At 39.7% G+C, this 22,254-nt stretch overlaps 1 protein-coding gene across 5 annotated transcripts in view; it reads left to right on the forward strand.

Moving 5' to 3' along the window:
- Positions 1-1,912: 1,912 nt before the first annotated feature.
- PIGK (phosphatidylinositol glycan anchor biosynthesis class K) overlaps positions 1,913-22,254 on the forward strand; it is a 132,453-nt gene continuing 112,111 nt past the window's right edge. For 4 of the 5 annotated variants that reach the window (XR_006273652.1, XM_043490483.1, XM_043490482.1 and 1 more), the window contains exons 1-8: positions 1,981-2,181; positions 4,768-4,821; positions 8,121-8,212; positions 12,349-12,484; positions 13,912-14,023; positions 14,589-14,685; positions 15,135-15,252; positions 16,537-16,647. Coding sequence is in view for 4 of the 5 variants with exons in the window: in XM_043490483.1 (XP_043346418.1) it covers positions 1,996-2,181; positions 4,768-4,821; positions 8,121-8,212; positions 12,349-12,484; positions 13,912-14,023; positions 14,589-14,685; positions 15,135-15,252; positions 16,537-16,647 (906 nt within the window). In the remaining variant the exon portion in view is untranslated. Of the gene's footprint in view, positions 2,182-4,767; positions 4,822-8,120; positions 8,213-12,348; positions 12,485-13,911; positions 14,024-14,588; positions 14,686-15,134; positions 15,253-16,536; positions 16,648-22,254 lie in introns of all 5 variants that reach the window. The other variant, XM_038414421.2, reaches the window with a different exon arrangement.

Genomic DNA, 22,254 nt, shown 5'->3' on the forward strand with positions numbered 1-22,254 from the left:
AATCTGTCAGGTGTGATCTAAAGCTACACAAAATGGGCAGCAGGTATGCGCAGAAGGGGTTTGAATTTGGGTCTCCTACCTCTCAGGCCCTAAATGCTGTAGTATTGGTTATGTTTTGGGGTGTATGTCTCAATTTGTCCTTCTGAAGCTTTCCACTGTGTATAAATCATTATTGCTGGAGCCAGCTGACTGAAATCTGGATTTCCCACCTTCGTGCCCTACCCACTGGGTATAGAGTCATTACAGTTCTCTCACTGACTACTTAATTATTTAAAGAGTACAACAAATTCAACAGGAGAGATTGAGGGAGCCAGGCCCTGGAATAACCCCTATCCTTGTGGTTATGGCACTCATCTGGGAGATGGGAGACCTTAAATTCAGATTCCCTTCTCCACCTCCAGCAGAAGGGGGAAGTGAACCTGGGTTTCTCACACTGTGGGTGACTGCACTGACCAGAAGGCTGTTAGGGTTGCACTTTCTCCCTTTTTCTTGGAAAAGGGCTGACCTGATTTAATTCCAGAAGAGAATGGTTGGGGATCCCAAATGAATATAGGCACCTAACTCCCTTTGAGGGGAGAAAGGGGGGAAGCCCCCTTTCTTCAGCATTTCCTACTGGCTAATTTAGACAGCTTTCTGCTCAGGTTGCTGGCTTTTGTGAATCTAGGGTGACCAGACAGCAAATATGAAAAATAGAGACGGGGATGGAGGGGGGGTAATAGGAGCCTATATAAGAAAAAGACCCAAGAGTCAGGACTGTCCCTATAAAATATGTGAATCCCACGTTTAGACCCTATGTGAATTCCATGTTTAGACACTTAACTCTCTCCCCATGTGGGAACCTTGGGGCCCACAATTTAGGGCTGTGAATTTCACTAGGTGCCAAGGCACCTAAAAGTTAGGTGTAACAACCCTGATCATCGCAGTGCCTAAATCCCCCTTGTGAATCCCACCCCATAAGTATGGCATTTCCTAATACTTGAATGCTTTACTCTGCAATCATGAAGTTTTTGGTGGGGGGGGGGGGTGTGTGTGTGTGTGTGTGTGTGTGTGTGTGTGTGTGTGTGTACAGTGAATGTTTAAAGGAGCTTTCCATTATGTTCTTGTTTCACTATCTTGGTTCTCTAAATGAATGTTCATTCTTCCCCCAGCAACTGAGCTGTAGCTCATGAAAGCTTATGCTCAAATAAATTTGTTAGTCTCTAAGGTGTGTTGGGGACACCAGGCATGGCCATTAGGTAACGCAAGGGGATGGAAGACCACTAGTGTCGATGAAGCCCCCTCGCTCTAGGCCCAGATGGCCCCCCCCTTCCCTTTTCTGCCTGGAGATACTCACAGCCTTCTCGCTGAGAAATTTGCAACAGTGTATTGCAGGCACAGACTGGCTGGAGCAAGATTAGATAAAGCAGGACAGGAACATTAGATAGTGTTGAACAAAACTCCATATATGGGGGAATAGATGATAAGAGGAAAAAAGGGGAACTGGCTGGTATACTGGATTGGCTATATGGATACTTAGGGCAGCTTGCTATTGGATAAGTAGGCTAAAGAATAAATGTATTAAAATATGTGTAACTGCTGGCGCTGGCGTGCAGGATTTGAGATTGTCTCCCTGTACCGCTTGAAGCTTCAAATAAACTTTTCTACTTCTCCACCCCGTTGCCCCCAGCAGGTGCCACAAGCACGCCTTTTCTTTATGCGAATACAGACTAAGGCGGCTGCTACTCTGAAACCTATTTGTTTTGTGTTACCCAAGTGGCTGGAAGAAAAGGAGTACTTGTGGCACCTTAGAGACTAAGCGGCTAGGAGCCCTAATCTTAGGCGCTATGATCTGTACTTACCCGGGATACGTTTTTCCCGCCATTTCTAATCACTGGGGGGAAGAGCCCGTGTAGACAGCCGAGGAGGCGGGAGGAGCGGACTCCCACGGGGTATCTCAGCACGCCCAGCCACAGAGCGAGGCACTGAGCCGCTCCGCAGCCGTGGGGAGGCGGGGCGATGGGAGCGGGGAGGCTCCCACAGGCGGCCCGGAGCTGCTTTACGGCGGGGTTGGGTCCTCCCCCGCCTCTTCCTGTTGTGAAGCCGGTGCCTATGGCCGCTGCCCTGGCGGCTCCCCGCTGGCTCCCGGCGGCAGCCGCCCTGCTGTGGGTGTGCTGCGGCTCGGCGGCTACTGACGGGATCCAGGTAGGGGAGCGGGGGGGAAGCGCCTTGGGCCGCCCCGCACCGCCCCTGGCCCCGTGGGGGTGACTTGCGCTCCAGGCCCGCGGGCTGCCCGGGCTGAGTCGGTGGACCTGCCCCTGCGTTGACGCCACGCACGGGGGCGGCTGCTGTGCTGGGGAGGGATACGCCGCCGCAGCCCTCCCCGCAGCGTTGCGGGAGAGGCTATAACCCCGCCCGTCCGCCCCTTCCTCTCCCTCGTGTGCGTAAAGTTCTGCCAAACGCCGTCAGATCTGTCGCCTGCTTCCTGGGAGGCTGGAGCTTCTTATTTATTTGTAAAAAGAAAAGGAGTACTTGTGGCACCTTAGAGACTAACAAATTTATTAGAGCATAAGCATTTGTGATTCCCTATTTCTTGCTCTAAAATGCCCTTTAAACCTCTAGATACCTTGAGCTGCCCTCAACCCCTTCTAGCCCAAGCACTGAAGGATAATCCCTGCCGGTCTTGTTTTTCGTTATTTGCTTGCTTCTCCTATTCCTGAGCTTGGAAAATCCTCCCAGTAGACCAACTCTCACCGTATGAATACACAGATTTATGTCAAAGTACACCTTAAGCTTATAAAAGATGGAAATAACTGATTCTAAAGAACTAGGGGGCACCACATGAAATTAATAGGCAGCAGGTTTAAAACAAACCAAAGGAAGTATTTCTTCACACAATGCACAGTCAACCTGTGGAACTCTTTGCCAGAGGATGTGGTGAAGGCCAAACCCTGTAACGGGATTCAAAAAAGAACTAGACAAATTCATGGAAGATAGGTACATCGGTAGCCATTAGCCAAGCTGGGCAGAGATGGTGTCCCTAGCCTCTGTTTGTCAGAAGCTGGGAATGAGTGAAAGGGAGTGGATCACTTGATGATTACCTGTTCTGTTCATTCCCTCTGGGGCACCTGTGGCATTGGCCACTGTCAGAGGACAGGATACTGGGCTAGATGGACCTTTGGTCTGACCCAGTATGGCAGTTCTTACGTTTTTATATGCACCGTGTCTTGCTTAAACTGTATAATAAGTATAAACAAGTAATTCAGCTGCATCAGAATTAATTTTCAGATTCATTTCCATGTACCAGTTCTCTTTGAATAGAGAATATAATATAGGGAGGGTTTTTTTTAATAATCCTTTTGAGTTATTTGCCAGTTGTGGTTCTCAGTTTCTAGTAAACTTTTGTGATCAATCCAGATATATTATGGTCAATTTGGGTATGTGTTGCAAGTGAATTTTTCAGAGCTTTATGTTTTTATAAACTGAAGGAGTTAATCAAATATTGTCCCTTGATCAGGAATCGTTACAATTTTGCCTTTTTCATGTTTCAGTAATTATACTTTTTTACATACAGCTCATTTTAAATCCAGATATGATGTTTATAGTCTAATATCAATCCCATATTAACATTTTGATAAAGCAGAAAACTTCACTGTCAAATGATTTCTATAATGCACACTTAACAAGATTAATAAAATGTGACAAAATAGGGTAATGGAAATAAGATCAAGCATTTTAAATACACTAATTTTAGATTCTTGTAAAGTTACTCTTCAGAGCTACAAAGAAGAATTCTGTGTAGATCAAAAGTTTGTCTCTTTCAACTACAGAAGTTGGTCCAAAAAAGATACTACTTCACCCACCTTGTCTCTCTAATATCCTGGGACCCATACAGCTACAACAACACTACATAAAGCTATTATCATTGTTTATTAATCGTTGTACTTGTGCTTCTACGTTAGAAGGTCCAACATAATCTGGTCTTTACTTTAAAGCTGATTTAAATGTGTGGGATCTTTTATTTTCCTATTTGGTATTCTTTAAGGGTGCGGAGACAGTGCAAGGAAAAACTTATCCAAGGCTCTTCACTTTAAGGAAGGTTTGAGGGCTGATGAAGCATTTCATCTGTTCCTAGGAGTGTTCTCTAAAATAGAACAATATGTTTGGGGGGGGGGGTATTTTAAAAATTAAATTAACAGAGCCTATCACTCTATTCTTCCATTCGCTTTAGCACAGGATAGATTTTGAATGCTTAAATCACCTTCCATATTTTTTTTTTTTTAGCCTGGATTCGGATGATTTGTGGAGTCATTGTTTAACACGTGATTAGAGACTTGTAAACGGAAAGTTTCTGGGATTTTAATCTTTCCCAGATATTGCCCTCTTGGACAGAACGCAATGTTTCTTTTTCATTCCATTTTTTCCTATCCTAGTTTGCTGCCTCTCTCTTTCCATCACCACTACCACTCTGAATTTCTCTGGTTTTGTTTTCATTGCCAGCCAAGTGTTTCCAAACTTTGATAAGGAATTTGTGAGAGAACCAGATTACTTGTCTGATTTTAATATGTGGACAGAACAGCCCAAACAGAATATAGAATAGATCCTTTTCTCAGGCATCAGGAGGGGTATTATAAACCAGAAGTCATGTTTTCTGTTTAGCTGGTTTAAGGTTTTAATTCTATATGACATTTAACATTTATAGAACTAACCAAAAAAAAAAGTGCTGTATTGTAGTTTTTTTTCCTAAGCTTGTTTCTACACTAGTGTTCCAATATTTTTTGTCTCTTGCAGGACCAAGCAGAACAGTTTTTTAGAAGTGGGCACACAAATAACTGGGCAGTTTTGGTAAGCATTTTGTATTCAATCTTCTTAAATAAAACAGTGATCCTGCAGTTGTTGCATTGCAGTCTGCCCATATGCAGCAAGATCAAGAGCTGGAAGTAAGTATAGCATGACTTTGAGTTATCCCTGCCTGCCAGTTTGCTATACTACATTACCATTATCTCGTCTGCATAACTTAATTACAAGCATCCAGAACATTAATGCACATTTGAAGTATTTATAAAATTAAAATTCCAATTAGAATGAAAACAAATGATTATGCTGTATATTATTACAGTCATGGTTGGTTTTTTTTTTTTAAACATTTGCTTGGTTAGAAAGGTACAACATCTTCCTGATTTTTTTGTTTGTTTTGAAATTTGCTAACTTCTGACAACAAACTTTCTTCTTTTTTTATTCTAAACTCCTAAAATAATACTTAGGATAAGAACTACTTGTCTTAATTTTTTATCTGGGTAACTTCGGATCGTATTATTCCATCAGTTTTTAATCAGGCTTTCTGAGCATAATGACTAATGATCAGTTCTAAAATATTATGTGAGCAGTCAGGCATGACGCTGGTTTTTCTAAGTATTAAAATATAGAAAAATAATTCAAGAAAAGACAAATAGATAATTAATTTGAAAGAATAAGAATCATTCTCTTATTCCCTAATGCACAAACTTAAAATTATTAACATTAAATACCTGTTTCTATTTCAATGTTAAAAGCAAGCAGAGAATTAAAATACAATTTTCTTTGGTCAGAGCAGTACTCTTGATACAAACTGGTAATAATAATAATAAGGGAAGTAGAAAGTTCTTGGAGCTGAAGGCACAAAGAGACCTGCTTTCTATCCTGGTCTTTGCCACTGATTTCCTGTGTGACCCTGAGGAAGTTACTTGTGGCCAGACTGTATTCCGTGCTCTCCCAAATTGCCCCGAAATTTAGGCTCTGGCCTCATGCCAGCTATGCCTCATTTTCTCCATTTATAAAATAGGAGTGATAACACCACTTTTGAGGTATAAAATAAATGAATTAAAGTACTTGGAGGTTCACAAAAGAAAAATGCCATAGAAGAGAAGTCTATTGTTACTATTTTGTTATCTAAGTCTTTGTACTGTACTCATCACTGATAGCTATATAAACAAAACTCAAGAGCTTCAGAAGATGCCCCTTTAGTGATCATCTCCTATCTCAAAATACTTCTTTTTAAAGATTTTTTTTTAAGCTAAGTATCTTGCCTCCTGGCTAGTGTACTTTGTTAATCCGTACTTATTGCAGAATCTTATTTAATTGAGGCTGGGCAGTTTCTTCTATCTGATCATGATTTCTCAGAGCTCTTCTAGTAGCTTTAATCTAACAAATGTCTCTTGTGTTGATCAGCCTTCCAAGGATACTTACTGCTGTGCTAAATAGCAGCTACTCTCATGGCTCTCACTGATTGTTCTGGAGACAGCTTGAGCCTGGTTGGAAGCTAGAGCCTTAGTTCACACTTCAGAAAGGGCCTGGGGTCATAATTCAACAAAGCAATTAAATGTGCTTAACTTTAAGTATGTTTAGGGAAATGTTTCATGACCTGGTCCTCTCTTGTGGGTTGGCACAAGTGGCAAAGTCCTGAAATGGTGACGCAGGCATGAACTAGGTAAATAAAAGAACATGTGTTTTATTACTGGAACAGGTTGCAGAAGCTGATCTCCTCCTGCTGGTGATGGTGCTGACACCTAGAACCCTGCATCTTCCCTCAGGCAGGAAGGTCACCCTCCCCTCTTCCTCTCAGGATTATGTCCTGGGTTCTCCTCTCGGAGGGGTCACACCCTTTCAGGGCTGTTGTTGGATGTGTAATGCACACAGAGCCAGCCAGTATAGTAACTCTATTATAATACTCAAAAGCTTCTAAGTAACTTAGGAGCCTAACTTGCCATCAAGGGGAGTTGTCTGCCTAACTCCATTAGGCCCCTTTTAAAAGCCTCGCTTTAAAAACCAGCTGGGCAGGACAGAAATCTCTCAGGAAGCTGGGGAAGGCAAAAGGTAGGGGTCTTATGATTCTCACTGAAAATTAAGTTGTTTAATTTTTCATGAGCCAGGTTCAGAGTAAAAATGATACAAAGCAAAACTTTTAAACTGGTTTCTACATCTAGTCAACTTTTAAAAAAGAATTGTAGATTCACTATACATGATCCCAAATCCTCCCTGCTCCTTCTGTGTGGCAATACAATCCTGTTTTCTTCTATTTTAAAATGTCTTATCTTTCCTCTTCTGTTCAAAAGAGCCAGAAAAAAAAATATCCTGGCTAACTGGCTATAAAGGGAAAACTGCCAGTGGCTCTACAGAAAATGCTATGTGATGCACAGAGGAACTATAGTTCTTTTTTCTAATCTGAATTATGTTAAATTTAGATGTAATTTTTAAAAATGGTAAGTGAAATGTCTTCAGACAGAAATGATTTTTTTTTTTTTAAGTTTTAAGTCTGTGATTTATGATTTTTGTTTCAGTTCTCATGCCTCTGTTACAGAGGATTGCAGGACACATGCTTGATGTAGTAAGCTCGCTTACAGGTTTTAATATTGCTCCATGCATCTGAAAGATTCTTTCCAACTATCATAGTATCTTGGCCATTAATATTTATATTTATTTAGTCATTGTCTGTTCAAAAGCTCTATAACATATAATACAATTATTGCTTTTTAATCAATTTCTGAAAGTTTCTTCTGACACTCTTCTTGTAGTTGCATGCTTACTTGTATTTAAAAAAACCTTACATATTGGTTGAAAATGGGCCCCCATACTGGAATGTGAACATTCCTAAATTGTGTGGGAGTTCTTAGTCAAACTTTATGGCTGGGGCCCAACTCTAATGTTGTTGTTATAGTTGACTCCCTAAAAACCAGATTCCACCAGCAAAAGTTTCCCTCTTTCTACATGTGGACCTTGTATTCATTTGCTTACACTTTACCGCAACAGGGCAATCATAGAAATTTGAAATGGATAAGACATTAAATAATCTAGCTAATCCATTTGTCAGTGCTGGATTATTCCCTATGGTACTTTTTTTTTTTTTTAAAGTACTTTATCCAGTTTTAAATGAAAGTGTTCTCTGTGGCTCTATACGTTAACATTTATTTTCAAAATTTGAAAAAGCTTTTTCTGCAGAGAAAGTGTGTATTACTTACGGCATTGATTTCTTGCAGTTGCTAGGCCCTGATTGCTGGGTGACAAGTTTTTTTGGCATCTCAGCCATCAATATCCATTGATGCATATACTAATTCAGAATGCATTTCTTATATCTTCTAATATGCATTTATTTCTTTTAACACTTAAAGGTATGTACATCTCGCTTCTGGTTTAACTACCGTCATGTGGCGAATACACTTTCAGTTTACAGAAGCGTCAAGAGACTAGGCATTCCTGATAGGTAAGAGAATCTTGACGAGCACAATTGTTTAAACTTGGATATTAAAGTAAAAGTTCGGTCTCATCTTCTGAAACAGGAATAAAATGCTGGTCTCTTCGTTTCATAATAAAGTAAAAGGTAGAGAGCACAGACTTAATTTACTGAAAATTGGAACAATATTATTGGAAAGGAAAATGAAAAAAAATATGTACCCTGATGATTCCAAACAGAAATGGATAATTAGATCAAATGATGTGATGCTAACTAACCACTTAATTGCACTGCTAATTAGTTTGGTGAATGCACAATGTGAGAAAATTGGTAAAATGTATTCAGAATTGATAGTGCAACTCTTTAACATGTACCTGTTACTGTATTGCAATTTCATGTCTAACATAACTAATGTCTTTTTAATATGTCTTTTGATTAGAAAACACATCACTTAATGAGCAAGACTAAACACAGTACAAGTGCAGGGCTTCAGCTAAATCAAGGGCACACAATTAGAGTGAAGACCTCTAAATAACTGGTGTCTAACAAAGAAGCTCCTGCATGTCACAACCTATATTAAAAAAAAGACTATTTTGGCTGGGAGTTTCAAAGGAGCCAGGAGCCTTTTCTGCATGCACAAGTTGTGCTGCTTTAACTACACCAGGGTAGTGAAAAATGGCACAAACTCCATGGTGTTGATATGATTATATCAGTATAAAGGTGTCATGTGGGAAGGGGAATAAGCAATACTAGTATAAGGCATCTTTATTCTGGTATAACTGCATCCACACTAGGTTGTACTGGTATAACTGTTTTGGTAAATAGTTACGTTTCTAGAAAAACTGAGCAGACCGTCCGAAGAGAGAGGTGCTCAAATACCATTGGATGTCAGTAGGAACTAGGCACCTAACTCCTTTGGCAATTCCAATCTCAGTTTTATGTTATGTCAGAATGGAAAAACTAGGAGAATCTTTACCATGGCTTTCAGAGTAGCAGCCATGTTAGTCTGTATTCGCAAAAAGAAAAGGAGTACTTGTGGTACCTTAGAGACTAACAAATTTATTAGAGCATAAGCTTTCGTGAGCTGAGCTGTAGCTCACGAAAGCTTATGCTCTAATAAATTTGTTAGTCTCTAAGGTGCCACAAGTACTCCTTTTCTTTTTACCATGGCTGACACTGAAAAGGAATTGGTTGTTTCATCATGAAAAAGCCAAGATCGCATTAAGTTAACATCTCCCTATTTTATTAAAGTAGTACCATGGTGAGACTATAATGCTGAGATCTATGTTCCCTTTATAATGTCGACAGCTGTAGTTTCAGAGTAGCAGCCGTGTTAGTCTGTATTCGCAAAAAGAAAAGGAGTACTAACAAAGAGACTAACAAATTTATTTGAGCATAAGCTTTCATGAGTTACAGCTCACTTCATCGGATACATTCAGTGTTCTTTAAGAGCTCAGCCCAGGGTATCCCAGGGGAATTGCTAATGTGTGAAGGGTTGTCTTCAGTGGGTATTCAATAATGTCTTCTCATGCTTTTTGGCCTTTTTTTATTTTAAATTTTAACCTGCTGATTGCTCTGTGATCATGGGCTACTATTAAAATGCTGAAAGCTTAATCTTTGATTTGTGAGCATTCTTTCTTCACTCAACTTTCCAAATAGCAGCTCTCTACGTTTTAAAAATTGTGTTATGTTTTTCTTTGCGTTGTCTTCTGTCCAAACTGTGTTTGTGTTAATAAGCTCAAATTAGCCAAGGTCCACAGTGTAGATGAGATCTATTGGGGACTTGACAATACACACTTCTTTGAAGTGGATAGGGAGCATTGAAAGACTGAGCAGAGCAGTCTTTCCTGTTTTGGTTGGATTTACATGCAAGGGTCTTAGATTGTTTTGTTTTAAAAAGCTCTTACTTTATATTGGGTCCTACCAGAACTTTTTGTTCCCAAGGGACAGTGAGGACCAGATCCCCAGCTGGTGTAAGGTGCTGTAGCTCCAGATTTGACCCTGACTATCTTACTAAACTACACAATCTGGATAAAATAACATGCATGCAATAACTATGCTGGAAGGGGTAGAATCAGGGCACTAATGTCCTTAGAAGCTAATGTCTTGCTCATCTAAGACGGTCTTCACTGACAAAAAAAAAATTGTTAGAAATGGCAAGATAACTAACAGGTATTAGCTGTGGTGGGTTATAGTGCTGACCTTGCCTGGCAACCTCATGGTAAAAATGGCATGTGCCTTGTCTCTGCTTAGGATTTTACAGTGATATAACTATCGTGTGTTAGTGATCTCACTTTAAAAAACAGCTTTTTGTGTCAGTAAAGACACAGCCTAAGTTTGGGGGTTTATTTGTGGTGTTCAGAAGGGGAAGGAGGTCCTATTGGACTGGGACCTTGTTTGAGTGGTGATATGTTGTCATTTACCTGAAGTGTCCCTAATAAGAAGTCTGCTCAAGTTCTGTCCCTGCGTGACTGTGCACATGATGGGTTGGTGTGTAAATTAGGGGTAAATCCATGCTCTTATGCACTATTTATATTTCCAGGACTCAATCTTTTATGCCCTGCCTATTCACTATGTGTAATTTTTCTCAGCCTATGGGTAGGATCCTGCTGTCAGTTGAGTCAGTGATAAAACGCTCATTGACTTCTGTGGGTACAAGACTGATCACTAGACACACAACCTCATTGAAAGGAAAATAAGCTTTCTGCTTATCAAAACTATGTCAACGGATCTTGGGATTAATTGCTCTGCTGTTTCTGTTTGGCAAGATGACGGTCAAGACTACACTACAGACATCTGCCAGCACAGCTGATGTCAGGGGTGTGAAAAGGTCTAATGCTTAATCAACATAGCTGTAACAATAGAAGACCCTAGCATAGATGCAGCTATGCCAACAGAGTTCAGCATTTTTAACAGCATAGCTTGTTTTGCTCCCTGGAGTGTTTTAACTATTTTGATATAGCTGAGTCTACACTAGGAATGCATTGGTGGTATAGTACACTGGTATTTCTATACTGGTAAGGTGCTCTTAGAGTAGCCACAGACAAGAGCTAAACTGGTTTGAGTGAACAAGCATTTTCAGTACGTCAGAGGAAGCCAACATTCTTAGTCACAGTTGAAAGTCACAGTTGGGAAAGGAAGAAAGAATCCCAGCTGTGTGACTGCACACAGGCTGACTGAGAAACATTTTTATACCCTGCCTGTACTTTGTATCAGGACAGGCTATCTGTTTGAGTATATTTATAGTATGAGTATGTCTGATGCTGGATAGAGCTGTCTAGGTGCCCTTAATTTCTTGCCATGTGCACGTCTGGTATTTTCAACAATTAAAACTCGGGTCTGTGGAAAGCAGCAGATCTCTTCCCTTTTTATTGTCTCACTTTGTTTTATCCTGAGTTGAGTCATATTAATATTTAATCAAGTCTAATAATAAGAAGGGAAAATGTTCACCAGGTCAGTAATTTGTGCTAGTAGGAGGAAAGCTTCTTTCTGGAGTAATACTACATCCTGGAAGACTTGTCCTCATTCTTCGTTATTCTTCATATTCTGAGGAGAAATTGCTGTGCCCAAGGGGTTGTGCGTGAAGAGAAAAAAAAATCTGCTGGTGCAGTTCAGAATAATCCTTAGGTGTTAATATCAGTGAATGTATTCATAGGGCTTAACAGTTGGGTCTTGGAACTTGGTACTTGGAACTAGACACTTTTTTCAAGTGTGACCCACCTTCTGTTTGACTTTGAGTCCTTAAGCTCTTTGAGGCAGCAGCCATCCTTTTTTGTGAAGTACTGTATGACGTTGAGCATGTTGTTAGTGCTAAACAAATAATTCTGTTACGGTAACAAACAAAAAGCTTTATGTGGTAGTGTTGTGATGGTAACAGGTTCCCTGGGGAAATAAGGTATTACCAAAGTAACTTGTACTCCAGGCAATTTTCTAAATGCCATAGAATCTTGTTTCAATAATGAGTAGAGTCCTGCGTGGATACAAAATTTTTTATCTTCAGACGATCTGCGATCAGCAAGCATAGTCCACGGATATAAAGCGGATATCCACAGATTTGCAGGGTTCTCGTAATGGGTCATGTTTGTTGGCTTCATTATTTGCAGTCTTCCTTTTGTTTATTATATTAAAATAGAATATCTGAAATTGTGTTGTTTTGTTTTTCCCAGTCACATTGTCCTGATGCTGGCAGATGATATGGCATGTAATCCCAGGAATCCCAAACCAGCAACTGTGTTTAGTCACAAAAACATGGAGCTAAATGTTTATGGGGATGATGTGGAAGTGGACTATAGAAGCTATGAGGTAACAATGCTTTGTTTATCTAACCAGATTTTTCTTAAGTGTTGCTTTAAAGCCTGATCCATTGAAGTCAGTGGTAGTATTTCCATATACTTCACTGGATTATGGATCAGGCCCTTATTCTCAATTGATATATATAATAGAAAGAAAACTCTTACTGAGGTTTCATAACTTGTTGCAACTTTGTGTGTCTTTCTAACCAGTTAGAATTTATTATTATATATTGTTATTGGCTATTTTAATGAAAGCATTCATTCCCATGACTGTTGTTGCTGCTGTTTTTATTGAGAGTTGTGGTTAGGAGATTGTGAGGATCTCCGACTATATTAACAATATAAAAATGTTACTGGGTTTTCCATTTTGTTGAAGTACTGTAGATTGTATGATTGGTTAAACTGCTAACACTTTCATAAGCTTTGATGTTAAGCAGGTGTGTGTCTGCACGTTGCAGGTTCAACATCTTCTTTTTTAAATACTTGTTTTTATTTTTTCCAAATAAAACATGTCCTTTTTGTAAGTAACCCATTTCTAACCACTTTATAACAGCTAGTAAAAGGAAATATCTGCAGCACTTTACCACGTTCTTGTTTTCAGAAAACAATTCTTGCTGCAAATTTTTTTTTCTGAGTCTTTACTGGACTGACTTTAATTAATATCACATAGTAAAATGATTTATAAAGCAAAAATGTATATTGCACAGGAACAAATTAAACCCTGTACCATATTTGCCTATTAGAGTATACAGAAGATGTCGTGCTCTCTGATTTTTAATGTCCTGAGAACATAAAGTGCATGTTGAAAGATTATAGTAACAAAAAAAAAAAAACCCCTATCTGTCATGAGTCTGAATTTTGTTGGTAACATTTTGAGTGTTGTAAATCTGCATTCAGAACAGGTAGTTCTAATGTTTAATCAGATGTTTTATGATTGGTGTCCAGATGGACTACATCTGATCTTTTCGATGTTTGTGCCACAGGAATCTTTTCTTTGCCTGAGATGCACAGAGAATTTAAGCCTTAGAGTATTTATTAACATTTTTCCATGGTAACACATACTAATGTTGCAGTGTTTTGTGAATGCATAAGTAGCATTGACGGAGTAAAGATGCACACTATAGTGTGACAGATGTTCAGATCAATGAAGAAGTATTAAAAGACTATAATGGTCATAGAAGTGTGTTTGATGAAACTGTTTTCAAATACAGTAAAGCAACAGGTTGATTTTAATGGGGCAATAAAAAAACTGATTGGTGAGCAGTAGCACAGTAAAACCTTGAATAGAAAAAATCTGGTAATGCAATTTATACCATCTATTGGTGGACCTATTTATATATAGTGCATAGTTTGTATCATTTTATGGAACCCCATATAGTAGTGGTCAATAGATATCCCTTATGATAGTTAGAAATTACTTCATTTCGATGTTTGTAGGTTACTGTGGAGAATTTCTTGCGCGTATTAACAGGAAGAATCCCACCAAGCACACCTCGATCCAAGCGCCTACTTTCTGATGACAGAAGCAATATTCTAATATATATGACAGGTAATTACAGGAATTTGTTTGTTTTGTTGCACAGTAGCAGAGTGAAATCTCATCAGAATGCCAAATAACGCTGGAAAAATAAGTAAAACAAATACACAAGTAATTATGGATTCACATTAGTTTGAGCAAAACATCCATTATTATTAGTATTAAAAACAATCAATGCAAAAAGTTCTGATAACTAAGATTGCTGCACCACTTAAAAATCTGGGTCTCTCACTTGTATTCCACAACCCTGGGCATATGGTCTAGAGAGCCTAATTTGTAATGACTCTGGAAGTTACAAAAATCATTACTATGTGAAGGGGTTTTTCATAAATAGTAATCAAGGAAGCATCTTTAATGCAGTATCTATTAATTTATGAATGAATAGATGTATTCCAGGTTAAACCATACACGTATACTGTCCTCATTACCCTCGAATCGTGTCTTGTCATCCCACACCAAAGAGGGAGAAGGATTGCATTTAAGCTGTTTCTGTTGGCCTTTTGGCAACCATATTTGTATATATTATACTTCTCTCTTTAATGTACATGCTTATTTACCTTGTGAATTTTTCTACAAGGTCATGGTGGAAATGGTTTCTTGAAATTTCAGGATTCTGAAGAAATCACTAATGTAGAACTTGCTGATGCCTTTGAACAAATGTGGCAGAAAAGAAGGTAAAAATTGATTACTTAGAGATTAAATACAATATGTTACCAACGGATGTAATACTTGGCTTGTAGCCTTTCATTCCTCCATTTAATTCTTGTCTAAACAGCACGCTCTTCTTGTGAAGGGTGGCAAAATTAATTATTTTTATTCTGAATGTGGTTTAAAAATGCAAAAAATTACTGTCACCCCAGCAGTGGTATTAAATAGCTGTTGTCCTTGAGATTGCTTGAAGCTCTCCTTTCCACAGGAGAAAGAAATCTATTCTAATCTTCAGCCACACAAATGAGTTACCATGGTTCAACAGCTGTATGTGCTTCTTATTAATTATAAAATGTCTGAAATGTTCAGCCAGTTGGCTCTCTATTACATATCTTGGTAACTATGCAGTGAAGTTGTATGAATGAAGACATAATCTACAGAATGCCAAATGTGAAAGCTGTTTTATTTCTTTCAGATACAATGAATTGCTGTTTATTATTGATACCTGCCAAGGAGCATCAATGTATGAACGATTTTATTCTCCAAATATAATGGCCTTGGCTAGTAGCCAAGTAGGAGAAGATTCACTTTCAGTAAGTATGAGTTTGGTTGGATACTTGGAGCCAAGGTTAGGGTTCCTATGGTAGGGTATTTGGAGGTAGGGTTAGGGTTCCTATGGGTAGGGGACTTGGAGCTAGGGTTAGGATTCCTATGGATAGGGTATTTGGAACTAGGGTTAGGGTTCCTATGAGTAGGGTGCTTGGATATAGGGTTACAGTTCCTGTGGGTAGGGCTCTGTGCCCTAGCATTGGGGTTTCTATGGGGAGGGTACTTGGAGTAAGGGTTAGGGTTTCTATAGGTACAGCTCCCCACCATAGGCTTAGTGTTCCTATGGGTAGGGTAGTTGGAGGTAGAGTAAAGGGGGTATTTTCAGAAGTGTCCAAAGGATTTAGGATCACAAGTCCCATTAACTTTCAGTTCTGCTGCTACATTTCTTTGGCACTTCTGAAAATCTCCCCCTTAACTGCTTAACAACATAAAGGGTGTTTAGCCTCTAAACCATCACTCATATAATGTTTGATGTACTTTTCATGTTTTGTTGTGCTGTCCAAAAGTGTTGGAATGTCAATTGCCCACCAGGCTAATGTACCCCCCTAATTTGATTTTCAGTAAGTCTTCAATTCAGACATAAAATGATGAATTAAAGAACGTAATGATAAATACCTTTTTTCTGCAATGTAACAATAGAGAATAGAAAATGTGATTTATAGTACAATGACTAGCGCACTTGAAGAGGGACATTAGTCATCTTCTCCCTAAACCTGCAAGTGGCTTACCTTCATCTTTCTGACTTTAGGCTATGGCCTCATGAGACAGTCGCAGTTTGTGAAACCATCCTATTCTGTAGATTGATTTTTTTTTTAAAGGTAATGAGCACCATAGCCCCAGTAGGTGTTAAACATCTTTGAAAATTAGGCTCTACTCATGTGCCTACTGCAACTGGTCATGGCCTCCTGGAGCTGCACAGGACTATCTTCCCCCACGCTCCTTCTCATGCTCAAGAAGCCATAGTGGGAGGATCCTACCCGAGTTCTGCACAGGTGCATAATGGAGGAATAGGCTCCCTTCAACCAGGCAAAGACAGGGCTAGTCAGAATTTGGTCTTAAAAGGTGAAGATAACATACAATATAAAGATTAATTTACACAGTCTATTGGGGGTTTTTTGATGGTTAGTAATTTTTTTTGCATACTTCTGATAATTTGACTAACAGTAAAGATAATTCATAGGTTTGAACACTTGCATGGTCCTGTTTTGCTCCGTTCCCATCAGGTTTTTGCTATGGAACACTCTAAGTACGTATATTTTGTTTTTAAGCATCAGCCTGATCTTGGGATTGGAGTTCACCTTATGGATAGATACACATTTTATGTCTTGGAGTTCTTGGAAGAAATTCACCCAGCCAGCCAGACCAATATGAATGACCTAGTAAGTAGTATACTGTATTCATTAGTTTGCTAACTACTCCTGTGTTCTCACAACTGGTCCATTTTGGCAGTGAGAACTTCAATGTTTTTTGTTCTCCTACGTATCAGAAGGGTTTTTTTTTTAAATGTGTTTGTTGTTCTTATTTAGTAAAATCATATATTGACATTTCGGAGACTTGAGTCCACAGTTTGAAATTGTTTCTTTGCTTGATTAGGAAAAAAATAAATTAAAACAACCTGGTGGTTTTACTGAAAAATGTCTCCTATGTGTGTTATCTCTGCATCCCATGGAACTGATCCACTTGCAGGGTACCTAGAATCATGGATTGTAATCACTTTGCACATATGGAAAGAAAGGCAGTCATTGGCATTTGCTTTGCAGAGGTAATTTGTATGTTGAAATCCTGATCCTGCACTCAGAAACATATGAGGAGAGCCCCATTGACTTCAGTGCTTTGCCACATAGGTGCAGGAGTCAGCCTGTGCAAATGCAGTTATAAGTCTGGGGCTTTATTTGTTCTCAGGCAAATATTATAATTGCCAAATATGATCCAACAAAAAATGTCTTGGTGAAGTTCAATGAAAATGGTTTTTGAATAGTTACATATGTTCCATCTTAGATACCATAAATTGAAAAAGCTACTACGTTTCAGTAGCACTCTTAGCCCGTTGGCCTTGAACAGGTCAGATGTTCCTTTTTTTCATGCTTTTATGGCTTGTTGCAGTAAATTCTGTCATGCTGTTGTCAGAGACTTAAGAGCCACCATTGACCACACACATTAAATCTCCATTTCAGTAAAAGGAGCGCTGTTCAAACATTTTATGTCAATGTCTGTGGAGGCTGGTGTCAGCCTTGCTGCTAGATGAGGTGTAGTAGATTTCACACAAAGCAGCCCACACTGACAGATTTTGTGTTGATATAGAATTGATTCAGTGACTAATATGTCAACATTTTCTATCAAGAGTATGAAAATCCGTTTCATTACATCATATTCTAATTTATGATGGGTTGTGGAGAATTTTAGAACAAAGTGTACGTCACAAGGATTAAGTAGCTTTTCTATTGATTTTGTACATATTTTAAAAAACATTATTTGAATGAATTTGGCTGGAACACTCAATCTGTTGTCAAAGGAATTAGTTGTCTTATAAAAAGAAAAAGTATCAGAAATTCAGCAGCAATTTAAAGTGTATAAATAGCCATCTGGAAAATGGAGTGAACTGGTTCAGCTAGTTAGAAATGTTAGTGCAGACCTTGTTGATGACATAGCAAATCTGTAAATCCTCTATCCTTTTCATCGCTTTAATGACTTGTAAAAATGTTGACATCCACAAAATACCAGAAAAGTCCTATGTATTCTTTGTTTAATTACAATTGTATGGGTCTTTCAGTGGCCAAATTCAAAGTATTCAGCAGTACATTGAAGTAGTATAGCAAACCCTATAGCAGCATACTATACCCAGATACTATTTGAGGGATAAGGAGACTTGAATCACTGTCCACAAAAAAAACGGGGGGGGAGACACAAATGTATATCACGATTTACAATCAGAATACACTATATTATCTTGAGTCATAATGTGCATGAACTTCAGGGAATCTGACTTCCAGTTGCAGATGTCAAATTCCACCATGCCTTCATCTTGAGGCATCCCTAAGAGCCATAACTATAAACCCTGATAAAATAATCAGCTTATGTCTTGTGAGAAATTGAAGGGAATACTTTGGTCAGTGACTGAATTGCACTGCTTAAAGAAGGATACCTGCTTAAAGAACAAATTCCTTGTCTAGGCCTGATTTTAAAAAATTGGCACTATACAAATCCAGTGTCGCACATATAAAATAGATTAAAAACTGGTTAACAGACAGACCTCTAAGTCAAAAGTAAGTGTAGATGGGGAATCATCATCCAAACGGTGTGGTGTTAGTGAGGTCCCCAAAAATCTATTCTTGGCCCAATGTAATTCAGTATTTTTGTCTAATCTGGAAGAAAACAAACTCATTGCTAGTAAAGTTTGTAGATGACGACCAAATTGCTGGAGTGACAAATAATGACAGGTTCATTTTACCCCAGATCAGTATGTATCTAAGTGATTTGAGTTTGAATATGTGTTTCTAATACAGCCAAATATAAGGTCATACACTTAGAAACAAGACATTTAGGTCACTTACAGGATAGGGGACTGTATCCTGGAAAGCTGGTGACTCTGCAAAAGGCTTGGTGTCATGGTGGTTAATCAACTGAATGTGAGCAGCTAATGCAATGCTGTGATTAAGAGGGCTAATATGATTCTTGGTTATATAATTAAGAAACTATCCAGTAGAAATAGCGAGGCAGCATAGGTTGGACAATTACTAGAATAATATGTCTAGGTATGGTCTCACGCTTCTAAAAGGATGTTGAAAAATTGAAAAGGGTCAGAAAAGAGCTACAAGGATGATGATTTGAGGTCTGGAAAACTTGCTATGCAGTGAAAGGCTTAAGAAGCTCGATCTGTTTATCTTAAGAGGTTCAGAGGTGCCTTGATCACAGTCGTAAGTACCTAAGTGGTGAGAAGATTTCTGATGGTAGAGGACTTTAATCTAGAAGGAAAAGGCATAAGAAGATCTAGTGGCTGGAAGTTTAAACTAGTTACTGTGACAAAGTTCCTCCTTTGTCTTGGTGGGTTTTGCACTTTCTGGCGGATTTGCTTGCCCAGAGGTTCACGGCACTCCTCAGTTTGGCTCCTTTTGTTAGTGGCACAAACTTGCCGTTCACTCAGCTAACCTCATCACTGACCAACTGGGGAAAAGGAGGAGAACAATCCCCGCAGTCTCTGCTGGCCCACCTAATGGGTCGGGGGACAGGCCAGAGACCTTCCCCTCTGGTGGGACCCACAGTCCAGGTCAACTACTCTTATATCAAATAAGGAGTTGGGGGGATGCGGGGAACCCAGGCCTGCCCTCTACTCCGGGTTCCAGCCCAGGACCCTGTGGATTGCAGCTGTCTACAGTGTCTCCTATAACAGCTGCATGACAGCTACAACTCCCTGGGCTACTTCCCTATGGCCTCCTCCCAACACCTTCTTTGTCCTCACCACAGGACCTTCCTCCTGATGCCTGAAAGTTTGTACTTCTCAGTCCTCCAGCAGTATGCCTACTCACTCTCAGCTTCTTGCGCACCTCCTGCTCCCAGCTCCTTGTACACACCTCACTAACTGAAGTGAGGTCCTTTTTAAAACCAGGTTCCCTGATTAGCCTGCCTGTCCTAATTGATTCTGGTAGCTTCTTAATTGGCTCCAGGTGTCCTAGTTAGCCTGCCTTAATTGGTTCCAGCAGCTTCCTGATTGTATTGGAACAGCCCATTATCTTACTCAGGGAAAAAGGACCTGCTTAATCTGGGGCTAATATATCTACCTTCTATCACTCTCTTGTAGCCATGTGGCCTGACCCTGTCACAATACATTCAGGCTAGAAATAAGATCCAAATTTTAACAATTAAGGTGATTAATCACTGGAACAATTTAGTTCGGGATGCAGTGAATTTCCCATCGCTTGAAGTCTTTAAACCAAGATTGTCTTCCTAAGAGATACGTTCTAGCTTGACCACAAGGTATGGACTTCATGCAAGTATTACTGGGTGAAATTCTCTGGCCTGTGTTATGTAAAAGGTCAGACTATATAATCATAGTGGACCCTTCTGGCCTTAAAATCTGTAAATCTGAGACTTTTGCCACAGTCTTGCCTCTCGCACCATTTGTCACAGCCCTCCCTCCCCCCTCCCCCCCATATATTAGGATGACAGCTAGGAGCCACATCATTATGGTGGCAGGCAAAAGAGTATGATGAAGTTCTACCAAACCCTTGAGAGAATGGTCTGTGTGCCCAATACACCTGAGTCAGAGACTTTTGCCAGCAGTACCTCTAAGTGTCCATGCATCCTGGTGTCCCTTGTGCTCTCAGGCAAGGGCATAAAAGGGCATGGCCACTGCCTCCCTCTCAGTTCCTTCTCTCTGTAGCATTTGCTTCAGTTAGCCAGCTTTCAGAACTTCAGTTTGTATAGTTAGTATGTAGTTAATATTTAATGATACTATACTTTAGTTTAGTTTAGTTTTAGTAGTTACTTAGAGGATTTATTATGAAAAAATACCCAGGTATTAAGCTGTGTACCATGTTCGGGGCTTCTTTTCTCCTGTCACAGATAGGCATGAGAGCTGCTTGATTTGTCCTGTCCTATTCAATATGTAATTCTTTCCTCACTGAGACTAAAATTGGTTCTTTCATCTTAAAGTCTGTCTCTTGAAATATGTGATGCAACCTGCATTGGAACTAGACCCTGATTGTGATGCAGGGGACTCAGATTCAACCAGGAGACCACTCCCAAGGATAAGAAATTTATGAGGCTGGATTTCTTCCTTGCTACAGGCTTCTGGCATTCCAAGAGAGTTGCAGAACACAATAGATGGCTCACCTTTTGACGGTTCTGAGTTGTTTTCTGCCGAAACAGACGACTCTGTGTGCACACTGAAAGACTTTCATGCAATGCTTAGTTCATTAGGAGTTTATACTCTGTTTACAAAGAGGAAGAAGTTTAGGCGGCAATCTTACTTCAAGGCCTTGTTTCCAACAGATGTCACAGTATGCCTCTAAGAGAAGGTCAAGACCTCCTCGATGCTGCCAGCCATCTTCATTGGCAGGAGCCCTGGTTAGCAGACTGCAGCAACTTCCAAGCAATCATTTTTGACCTTCTTGGTCAGGGACTGCATACCAACAATATATGCTCCCTTTGGATCACGCCAGTTCTTCTTTCACTGTGCTTGGGAAAGCATCATATCAGACAAGTGGTAAAGCATGGTAAAAGAGGGATAATGGTATCCAGTTTACCTGCTTCTCTTTTCCCAACCCACATTCTCCATCCTTTTCAGGGATCCTTTCATGGGGATTAATACATGGAATGTATTACTTCAAGATAGATGGTCTCTTCTAGAAATGGGAGTGATGGAAGAAGTTTCTTACCAGCACAGAGGAAAAGGTGTCTATTCCCAATACTTGCTGGTCCCAAAGAAATCTTATGGCCTCTATCCCACTGTAGAGCTAAGAAAGCTGAACTGTTTCGTCAAGGAAATCAAGTTCAGGATGGTCACCCTCATTTCTACTATCCCTTCCTTGAAGATGGGAAATTGTATCTCAGTTTACAGGATGCATGCCTCCATGTAGCCATACATCCTTACCCTTGGAAGTATCTTCGATTCACTACTAGTACACAGTCCTTCCCTTCAGACTGTCATCAGTACCCAGGGTCGACAACATGTGTGTGACAGTAGTAACAACCTCATTTCCACCATTTGGACATTAAAATATTTCCTTACCTGGGTGATCAGCTAGTTCATGAAGCATCAAGTGACCATGTCCAAAATAGCATTCTAGTAATCTAACAGGTGTTCTCCCATCTAGGCCTGAAACTGAATTTGGACAAATCACAAATACAACCAATACAGCACATAATCTATATAGGAGCAGACCTTGGCAGCATAACAACCAGGGCTTACCTTCCAGAGAAGGTTTCGGTTTGTAGCCTTTCTCTTAGAAAGCCTCAAGTCCACCCCCCACAACATTGGCATGTGCCTG

Source organism: Dermochelys coriacea, chromosome 8 (genome assembly GCF_009764565.3).
Source record: "Dermochelys coriacea isolate rDerCor1 chromosome 8, rDerCor1.pri.v4, whole genome shotgun sequence".
Lineage (NCBI taxonomy): Eukaryota > Metazoa > Chordata > Testudines > Dermochelyidae > Dermochelys > Dermochelys coriacea.